Genomic DNA, 11,370 nt, shown 5'->3' with positions numbered 1-11,370 from the left:
ACATCTTCAAAATGGGAAAAAGGTGTAATACATTCTCAAATACCTCTTTCCTTTGGAGAATGATTTTTCATAAAAAAGAGATAAATATGGTAGTTATATTAATTTACCTCTACATTTGTTTTTCCCCTTGAAGATGCTCTAACTAAGTGTTGCTAACAGTCCATTGTGAAAAACATCACCTATTAATAAATGAGGTAAAATCATTTGATAGAACTCATCTCACGAATGACCCTACCAATGTAATGAATGTGTATGACTTAAAATGTATCAAAATTGATTAGAAGAAGATTTTTCAAAGCAATTTAGCTTTCTTGTCTGGCTGATCAGAAACTGGAGTTTATCGACGAATTCTTGACAGAAAACACATTGCTAAATGATACTCCCTCTGTCCGCCATTAGGAGTCCCAGTTACTTTTGCGTACTCATTTTATAAAAATGATAATAAATAGTTAAAGTGCAAAAATGGTAAAGTTAGAGGGAGAATAATGTTGATAAGAGTCTTCTAAACATTATTCTCCCTCTTACTTTATCATTTCTCCATTTTAACTATTTATTATAATTTTTACAAAATGAGTGCACAAAAATAATCGGGACTCCTAATGGCGGAAGAAGGGAGTAAATCACAGACCGAGTTTGGTGGGAAAATGACACGTTGAAAATACTTATCAACTGATCACCAAAAATCTGCAGTTACTGATTCCGTTTATAGTCACTTCATCTTAAATTTGATAAGTATGAGATTTATAAAACCGTACTGCACCTCACCTATATTTTGATTATTTATGTCTACGAGTTTTTAAAATATGTAAACGCTCTAAAAATTTGCAATCATAATTAAATACTCCCTCCGTTCTACAGTAACAGATGCATTTCATTTTGCACACTCATTTTGAAAAAATAATTATAAATAGTTAAAGTGGAAAAAAAGTAAAGTAAGAGATAGAATATTGTAAATAAGACTCTTCTCTACATTATTCTCTCTTTTACTTTACTTTGTCTCCACTTTAACTATTCAATATCATGTTTTTAAAATGAATGCAGAAAATGAAATGTCTCTATTACTGTGGAACGGAGGGAGTGGTTACTAATAAAAAATAAATATTCAATTATAAAGTTTGTAAAAGCGATCGAACATAAACAATAAACCACAAGAAACACCAAGAAATAACGTGGTTCGGCCGTAGCCTACGTCCACGGACGGAGAAGATGGTGTTGTATTGATCTTAATCGGGGATGAAGTTACAAATGGAAACAACTAGCTCTAGATTACAACAAGAAGAACATTCAACTCTCTTTACTCGCTTCTCTCTGAATCACAGAGACGAGAACTCGCAAAACATGGATGAAACTCTCCTTTCTCTCTCGTGTATAATCTCTCGGATGCTATCTTGAATCTGATCTTCAGCTCTCACACACTTTGTATATGTACTAGTGTGTGTGTGCGTGCGGTTACTCCAACACAAAAACAGCTCAGCTCCTTTGAGCTCAAACCGTTACAACCACCAAAACAGAGTCAACAAAAATATCCAACGGCTAGTTATTATTTGAAAAGTTCTTGGCTTCTTTATTCTTGATTAGCCAAATATCAACAAATCCTCCACCTGAATGATCAAGAATCTCCACACACCAAATCTCCATCAACAACTCCTGAGACACTAGTTTCGGACCACCCCCACCAAATCCAAGCAATGGTTGAACTTGGACTTTGGTAGAGCCTTTGTGAGCATGTCTGCAGCATTATGCTCTGTACTGACCTTCTCCACCCTAACCTTCCCCTTGTCTATCTCATCCCGGATAAAATGCAACCTCACATCAATATGTTTGCTGCGTTCATGGAAAGTATGATGTCTTGCCATAGCACTGCTGCTATCACACTTCACTGCTACACTTTCTTGTCTCACTCCAAAATCACCAGCAATTCCCTTCAACCAGTGACTCTCCTTTACTGCCTCAGTTAAAGAGATATACTCAGCCTTTGTTGTTGATAATGCCACAACAGACTGAAGACTTGACTTCCAACTCACAGCTGAACTGAATAATGTGAATATGTATCCAGATTGGGACCTTCTGTTATCTAGATTTGCTGCATAATCTGAATCACAAAATCCAATCAATGTATCTTCTTCACCCATGTCTTCTGATCTAAACAATATTCCCAGATCATCATGACTCTTCAAATATCTGAGAATGTATTTTAGAGCCAACCAATGATCCTTTCCAGCACATGACATATATCTGCTTGCTACACTGATAGCATGTGCAATATCTGGTCTAGTACATATCATCATGTACATTATACTTCCAACTATGTTGGCATAGGGAATCTTACTCATCTCCCTCTCTTCTGCCTCACTCTTTGGACACTGATCCTTAGACAGTTTAAACTGCTGTGAGATTGGAACTGAGGCTCCTTTGCTGCCATCAATTTGGAACTTCTGTATAACTTTTCTTATGTAATCTTTCTGAGACAGCCACAAACTTTTCTTTTCCCTATTCCTCTGTATGTCCATGCCCAGTATTCTATGAGCACTGCCAAGATCCTTTATCTCAAAACCATCAGCCAGCATCTGCTTTACTCTCTGTACTTCTCTTTATCTGGGCTAGATATCAAGATGTCATCAACATACAGCTGTAGATACACCACACTTGCTTCATTTCTATTTTTGAAATAGACACAGCTGTCATACTCAGATTTTTCAAACCCCATTTTCTCCATGTGTTGATCAAGCTTTATATGCCACTGCCTACTGGCTTGTTTCAAGCCATACAAACTTTTCTTCAATATGCAAACTTTATCCTCACTTCCATGCATCATGAACCCTTCAGAGCTCTTGATTGGACACACATGGAAACTACAACCAGAATCCACTATCCAAGGGAACTCCTCATAGCTGTCAGAAACATTCAGAGCCTTGGGGATTTCCAACTCTTCTGCAAAATCAGTAGTGTTCTTCCCATTCTCTTCTTCAGCTTGCTTCTTCTTCCATGAGAAGCAATTCTTCTTCAAGTGGCCTGGCTTTTTGAAATAGTGGCATGATCTAGTCTCCTTTTCTTGATCTTGTCCTGCCTTTTGAGGGTATGGTTGCTTGGATCCAGCACCTTTCTTCTTGAATCCCTTCTTTCCTTTTGCATTCTTGACCACAAGACTCTCTGCCACTGGATCTGAGTGTCCTTTGCTTCCTTGCTTCTGAAGCTCCTTGGATTTCAAGGCTGACTGCACTTCTTCCATTGTTATGGAGGTTTCCCTCCCATAGAGCATTGCATCTTTCAGCTGCTCAAAAGATCTTGGCAAAGTATTTAACAATATTATTGCCTTGTCCTCATCCTCGAGCTTCACATCAATATTCTCAAGATCATCGATGATCTTGTTGAACATATCAAGCTGTTCCTTTATGCTCCTCTCATCAACAATCTTGAAAGAATACAGCCTCTGCTTGACATACAAACGATTTGCAAGGGACTTAGTCATGTATAATGACTCTAATTTGGTCCAGAGATCCCAGCCGCGGTTGTCTCTCTTGCAACCTCTCTTAAAACTTTATCCCCCAAATTCAGAATAATTGGACTATGCGCTCTCTCAAAGATCTCATCCCTTTTTGCCTTTTCTTTGGGATCAAGCTCCTCAGCTGCCTTCGTTTTGTCTTCACCCTTCAAAGCCTCGGCTAGCCCCTGCTGCACCAGCATGGCCCTCATCTTCAAACGCCAAAGACCAAAATCATTTTTCCCTGAGAATTTCTCAGCCTCGAATCTGGATATCGACATCTCTTCTTCCTTGCGCGATTATGCCTCTCTTCCCACAGACGGCGCCACGTTGTAAAAGCGATCGAACAAGAAACAATAAACCACAAGGAACACCAAGAAATAACGTGGTTCGGCCGTAGCCTACGTCCACGGACGGAGAAGATGGTGTTGTATTGATCTTAATCGGGGATGAAGTTACAAATGGAAACAACTAGCTCTAGATTACAACAAGAAGAACATTCAACTCTCTTTACTCGCTTCTCTCTGAATCACAGAGACGAGAACTCGCAAAACATGGATGAAACTCTCCTTTCTCTCTCGTGTATAATCTCTCGGATGCTATCTTGAATCTGATCTTCAGCTCTCACACACTTTGTATATGTACTAGTGTGTGTGTGCGTGCGGTTACTCCAACACAACAACAGCTCAGCTCCTTTGAGCTCAAACCGTTACAACCACCAAAACAGAGTCAATAAAAATATCCAACGGCTAGTTATTATTTGAAAAATTCTTGGTTTCTTCATTCTTGATTAGCCAAATATCAACAAAGTTAGTACTCCGTATGATTGTTGTCGAAGGCTACAACTGTAGAGCTATTGGTTTAGCCAAAATGGGTATATAACTCAACTCATAAATATTGATGGAGGATTTTGAAGTTGAAATAGTAGAGCTAATAAAATATTTGATTCTGACCGTATATATGTATTAGAATATAGTCAGATCTCAAATTTGTCTCTTGAGGTTGTTTGATAAGCCCAGGTCATTCATTTTATTATATTTTGAGAGAATTTGGCAGGTGTCAGACACCAATAGGTGTGATCTAATAAGAACTTTTATTATATACATTTAAAATTCAATGTTTCAAGTGTTCAACCTAGGAACTTTAATGATGACAACGTCAGTTTAGAAAAATGAAGGTGCAACGATCTGTTTATGAGGATTTTGAAATAAACATATAGAAAAGTCAAATATTGTAAAAACTCAAACCACCACTGAGAGACTTGTAATGGGGGTTTTGATAATTACTTGCTAATCAAATCTTCAAATGCTCACTAATGAAGCTTCAAAAAGTCAAACGTATAATAGTCCAGCATTAAAAGTCGTCTTCATTAAACTTCGTCAGCTGCACCACTACATTCTTAGTGCTATGTTTTTAATAAGAATAATAGTCATAATTATTTTGTTCTCAAATAATAATAATATTATTACAAGATAAAATATAACTTATTTAGGATTCATTTATATACTGTACTATATTAGTGTATCATTTTGTAGTGTATAATTTTTATTTGTATTCTAGGAAGTATGCAACAGTGACATTATATATTGGGGTACATGATTTAGATTTATTACAAGAAATGCAAAACTGAATAATGAAATTATAATATTTAATGAAGGAGCAAACTAACTTGAAATAATTTTTCGCATTTGAGTTAAATTTATTATAATAAACTCACTCCTTAGCCCATCCCATTGAAAAAGAGATATTCGGGATGACACGCGAATTAATGTATAATTGGTAAAGTATAAGAAATGAAGAGAATGATAGTTAAAATAGTGTTAGTGAAACCCACATTATTATTAGTGTTTAATGTTGGACCATAGTGGTATAAGTTGTAAATAAATTGATATATACAATTAATGAGTTGGGAAAAACTTTTCATAAAAGGAAATTTGATATTTTTATAGGACCACTGGAAAAGGAAAGTGTCCATATTTTTATGAAACGAAGAAATATTCAGTTTGTTATATAACTAAATAGTTAAAGAGCACAAATTGTGAAAATTGATACTCAACAAACCAAGCATGATTCACTTTTCTTGTATCTCTTTATTAATCCATGTTAAGGTCTAAGAAGAGGACAAAACTATGGCAATGAGCTAAGATGCAGCTGGGTCTTAATTCAACCAGTAATCGGCCTATCAAGATAATTCAACCAGTAATCCGAAGACGACACGTCCTGCTCGTTGAGATTAATATGAAACCAACCTCAGTTGCTTCCGTTAGACATTTTCGCACAATCGTGAATCAAAATTAAAATGGAAAATTGAGTGAGTTTTTTTTGTGTGTACAAAAATTATACAGTGAACAGAATATGGTATAGATAGATGATTTTGGAATGAATTGATAACGGTATATTTGGAGAAATGAGATAATTTTACAATTACTAATTAATTTTTGATTTAATAAATAAATAAGTATTAAATGGTAAAAAACGACGCCTACCTCCAACAGAAAGCCGCCACATGTGTGTGTGTGGGGGGGGGGGGAGTCGTTGCTCACCCCCTTACCCCCTTCCTTCGCCGTGCGAGCCTTGCCGGGTGGAGATGCTCGCAATGCGCGTCCCCCCCACCCATCTCGTCTTTCCTAGACGAGCCAACTCTATTTTATTTTCGTCCATTGGGGGTGCTCTTATTAGAAAATAAGACAAAATTTAGAGCAATCAAGTACTTTCATAAAAGTTATACTTACTAACAGATCGGGGGTACACCGCTATACAATAAATGCAGTAAAAAAATAAGGTAAATTGTTAAATAAATTACAAAAGTTGGTCAAATCATGTTCCATCCCATTCACGAAAAATGAAATTTTCTCAATTATCCCGTTCTCCCTTATCCTGCAAATGACGGGCTGATGTGACAGTTGATCGGTTAAAATACGTGAACGAAACGTCGTTTTGAACTTAATTAAACATCATCGTTTTGTCTATACGTTTTAAACATGCTTATATATAATTAGATTTTTTTTATTTTGCTTATATTTATAAAATCCAATTGGTTTGTCAGATTTTAATTAGATTATATTATGTCACAAAATAAAATTTTTGACGTTCGAATAAGATTAAAGGAGAGTTGGAAATTTTGGTTGCAAAGAAAAGAGAAGCAAATAAGGATTTGGATCCCCTGCTTAGAGCCACAGCAGGGGATCCAAACCCAGCAAATAATCATATTCAAATTTAGGAGAAATAATTTGGTCTGAGCATGAGCCCCGAAAGGCAAAAGCACCCATTGGTGGTACTTGAGTAAAATGAGGTATCATGGCATTTAGCCAATAATTTAAAGAAGGTTAACAAGAAAAAAAAAATTAATGAAGGTTAATCAGTATGTGAAATTGCATTTTGAGGCATTAATGATGATGGCATCCGAATCAGCATCCCACCTTGACAATACTAATTGGAAAATTGCAAGTGGAGCCTTTTGACATTGCACATAGTTTTTTGCTAATAAATTATAAAACACTTGGAATTTATATAATCCAAAGACACGCCTTTTTTTGATAGAAACAACTATTTCTATTCTTATTCTGTATACCCACAAGAATAATCCTTTATTCACTAAATAATATTCATAGTCAACGCCCTCAAACCACATAAAACCAAAGCATCGAATATATTTAAAAAATCAAATCGAAGTTTTAATTCCAAAGTCAACTCTCTCTCTCTCTCTCTCTCTCTCTTTTCAAACTCCAAATCATAAACCTCCTCTGTTTCATAAACGAAAACAGAGCATTCATCTTTCTCTCTCTTCCAATGGGAAATGGAGTCGGAAAGTTCAGCCTCTGCTTCGCCGGGGACGCCGGCGAGATTTCCCGCCGGAGAAACGACATCTCCGTGTGTCTCTCCGACCCTCTCGACGAGGGATTGGGCCACTCTTTCTGCTACATACCATCAGAGAATCTCAACAAATCCCAATCTACAGAGACGGCGGCCTTCCGCTCCATTTCCGGCGCCGCCATCTCCGCCAACACCTCCACGCCTCTCTCCACCGACGCTTTTTCCTACACCACACTCGACAAGGCCTCCACCTTCGAAAGCACCAATTTTTTCTCCTCCATCCCTCTCCAGCCAATTCCCAAGACAGACACAGTCAAGTCCGGCCCGATTATGAGGTCTTCGGGCCTGATGGACCGCGGCTTCTTGTCCGGCCCGATCGAGAGGAGCTTCGCTTCTGGGCCTTTGGACATGCCTAAATCTAAAAAAATGGGCTTGGTTAAGAATTTCAAGAAAGTGGTGTCTAAGTCTTTGTGGAGTTTTTCAAGGGAGGTTAGTGTTAGTGAAGGAGAGATTAGTAGTGGAAATAGCAGCAGCACAATCACTAGTCATAATTTGAGTAGTGAGCTGAGTTTGGTTGATGAGAATAATGATGATGCTGGAAATGAATGTAATCTGCAGTGGGCTCAAGGGAAAGCTGGTGAAGACAGAGTGCATATTGTGATATCTGAGGAGAATGGATGGGTTTTTGTGGGGATTTATGATGGATTCAATGGCCCTGATGCTACTGACTTCCTCTTGAACAATCTCTATGCCAATGTCTACAAGGAGCTCAAAGGGTTGCTGTGGTTTGATGGGGGGGAATCTGGCCAAGGCGCGGAGAGTTTGGATGGTAACGGGAGGGTGGAGCTCGAGAGGAAGCTGAGGGAGAGGCTGACCTATTTGGGATGTGATGGCGCGGTTGATCATTCGCTTGTTCTTGAGGCCTTGTCTGAGGCGTTGAGGAAGACGGAGGCCTCGTATTTGGAGATTGCGGATATGATGCTGGTGGAGAATCCTGAGTTGGCTTTGATGGGATCGTGCGTCCTGGCAATGGTGATGAAGGGAGACGACGTTTATCTCATGAACGTTGGGGATAGTAGGGCGGTTTTGGCGCGAAGAAATGACAGTGGTGGGAAGATGGTGCTTGTGAAGAAGGATGGTGATGAATTACTCTATGGCTATGAGTATGACAGTGTACACTATTTGAGTGCTTCTCAGCTCACAATGGATCATTCCACTTGCGTGAAAGAGGTAAAATCCAGCCTTATTTTGGTAATGTGATCAAAAAATGTTTTTATGCAAATTGATGAATCTTGAAAATGTTGTTTTCTCTTAGGAGGTGAGGAGGATTAGGTATGCACATCTAGATGATGCCTTTGCAGTTGTGAACAAGAGGGTGAAAGGCTCACTCAAGGTCACGCGTGCCTTTGGAGCCGGCTTTCTCAAACAGGTAGAAGTCGCAGAGTTGTATGTTTGGGGATTTATTAGTGTTGATGGCTTACATTTGTTTGCATTCTTATGTTTTACAGCCCAAGTGGAACAATGCACTCCTTGAGATGTTTAGAATTGATTATATTGGAACATCACCCTACATCACATGTTCACCATTCCTTTGCCACCATAGGCTACAACACACAGACAAATTCTTGATCTTATCCTCTGATGGCCTCTACCAATACTTCACCAACAAAGAGGCCGTCTCTGAGGTTGAGACGTTCATGTCCATGTTCCCCGAGGGAGACCCTGCTCAACATCTCGTGGAGGAGGTATTGGTCCGCGCTGCTAAGAAAGCTGGTACAGTCTTAAAGAAACCTTGAACTGATCATGTAAATGCCTAAATCTAACACCAACTTTGCTTCTCATTTATGAAGGAATGGATTTCTATGACTTGCTTGAAATCCCACAAGGGGAGCGGAGGAGGTACCATGACGATGTGTCAATCGTTATCATTTCTCTCAAAGGAAAATACAACGTTCATCATAGTAAATGCTAGGTCACACTACGAGGATAAAACACGGAGAGGGGCACGCTTCAAAGTCTCGTGTGGACGAAGCATACCATCGATGTTCATAGTTATAGCATAAGATTAGGTCACATTTTCCATCTTAGGATAGAAGATAGTAGTATACAACAAGTGTGATGTGGGGGAATGTAAATGCTTATTATAACCCCTTTTTGTACATTATGGTGCTTACTTGAGTGCCATTCATAGAATATCTCAAATACAAAATTCTTTGGTTCTTTCCCATTTTTGTTTGCTTAGCTTCCTGCCTTTGTTTATTTGTAAATTAATTATTAAATTGATGGTCAAAATAGCGCGTTTGAGTTTTGTGAATGTGAATTCCACTTCTAAACATGGATTGGACTTTGTGTAAATGAATTTTAAGTCGCATGCCAGCATTCAAAAAGTACTAATCTTCTTGCTAAGTCAATGCAATCTTTTATGGAGTAATAAAATATAAATGTAATCTTCTATTTACGCTTCAAAATCAAGTCCTGCATATTCTTGATATACTACTAATGATTTACTCCTATTTGAAAAAGCCTCTCATGAAACTAGTTGACCCAAAGAGTTCTGACAAAAGGTGGGAAAAAATATAGAAACATGGATTATGACCACACAAAAAAAGAGAGAAAAATGCATGTTGAAATTATCTAGGAGTACTAAAAAAGCAGACATAATGGTGTAGTTAAAAACTTACTAACTCCACTTACAAGTTGAACTTGAACCTAGTTGACCAAAACAAAGAGGGCAAATCCTTATTTTAATTTCGTTTATGATGTCTATACAAACTTTGTTAGGTTAAGGCTCCGTGAAAGGTAGGAGTAATTATTTTCAAAAACTACTACTATAAGACAAAAGAGAGGCAAGTCAAAGGTAAATTAACAAAAGCTATTACCAAACCGGGCAAATTGATAAGGGTTTAGGTATTTTATCGAATTTTGATTATTGGACTATCACTGTCAATTGCAATTTGATGCGACACTCCTCCCTTCCATTCTGATAGATGTTGCTATATTCATCTTAAAAATTTAATATTGACTAACACATTTTATGCATTCATTTTTATTTTCTATGCATCTTACCATTTTCATAATGTAAATTAAATTTGATCTACTGCGCTCTCCCAATACACAATGTTACAAGACTCACCAACTATGAAAATCAAAGCATATCACTCACATATTTAGGTCCATTGTTGTGGTAGAGAGAGGTTCAAGTTTATAATTGTCTATCTTAGTGAAAAAGTATGATACTAGACTTGTTTGGATGTGCGGAATATGTCTTTTAATTGATAAATGAATAGAATCTTAAAGTCGTACCCATATTGTACTGAAAATCAAGTTTTTTGGTCTTCGATATTAACCACTCTATTATTAGGATGTTTATTTTTTTAATAATGTGGAGCATTTGTTATTGTTCATATGGTACCTGATACACATTTGATGGAGTACTATTTTTTAATCTTCTTTCCTGTTTTGAAATGTATATTTCTATATATAATTATGCTGCACTTCAAAAAACATGACAGCTATTTTTTATTAAAAAGACTTATGTGAGCGCAATAAAACCTCTTAACAAAACCTTCCTATATTAAGTATTGGAAATTACATAAAAGGCCATATACACGAAGGATTCAGAGGAGTTGAATAAATCAATTATCGGTATTGAAAATTCAAAATTGGGTAGTGGCTGCGTGCTTCATGCGATTCAGTACATACAAAATTAACTTCGTTAATTAGTACTCCATTAATCAAATAAGACTTAATTATATGGCTGAAAATGATACATATAAAAATAATGATTAATGCACATTTATTGATGTCACTAATCATAAATTTATACTAGTATCTAGTATTTAACTAAACAATAAAGATAAATGTACGTATTAATTTACATGAATTATATTATCGGTATTTTATATTATTCTATAGCAATACAAATTAGTGATATGGAACATTAATGACAAATTTTCATGACTTCAAACTTGAATCAAATAATTTTACAATATTTAATAGAATTCTTTTTTCTTAAATTTACAGATATTTGATTTAAAATTTTAATATTTTTCAAAATTGTTATCGAACGATTAGCA

General features: G+C 36.8%; 1 protein-coding gene across 1 annotated transcript; it reads left to right on the top strand.

The window, feature by feature from the left end:
* The first annotated feature begins 7,174 nt into the window (after positions 1-7,174).
* LOC125205636 (probable protein phosphatase 2C 4) lies at positions 7,175-9,521 on the top strand. The gene is made up of 4 exons (XM_048104687.1): positions 7,175-8,524; positions 8,610-8,723; positions 8,803-9,067; positions 9,145-9,521. Exons 1-4 carry the CDS (start codon positions 7,271-7,273, stop codon positions 9,264-9,266), a joined length of 1,755 nt encoding a protein of 584 aa, XP_047960644.1. The 5' UTR covers positions 7,175-7,270; the 3' UTR covers positions 9,267-9,521.
* Positions 9,522-11,370: the final 1,849 nt, after the last annotated feature.

The sequence above is a fragment of the Salvia hispanica genome, chromosome 2 (assembly GCF_023119035.1).
Source record: "Salvia hispanica cultivar TCC Black 2014 chromosome 2, UniMelb_Shisp_WGS_1.0, whole genome shotgun sequence".
NCBI classification, from domain to species: domain Eukaryota; kingdom Viridiplantae; phylum Streptophyta; class Magnoliopsida; order Lamiales; family Lamiaceae; genus Salvia; species Salvia hispanica.
This window is presented reverse-complemented; position numbering and strand designations above follow the sequence as displayed.

Excerpts from the sequence above, each read along its gene's own strand:
- LOC125205636 (XM_048104687.1), top strand. The coding sequence starts at position 7,271 with ATGGGAAATGGAGTCGGAAAGTTCAGCCTCTGCTTCGCCGGGGACGCC. Across the intron at positions 8,525-8,609 it reads ATTCCACTTGCGTGAAAGAG|GAGGTGAGGAGGATTAGGTA; the intron begins GTAAAATCCAGC and ends GTTTTCTCTTAG. Across the intron at positions 8,724-8,802 it reads GAGCCGGCTTTCTCAAACAG|CCCAAGTGGAACAATGCACT; the intron begins GTAGAAGTCGCA and ends TATGTTTTACAG.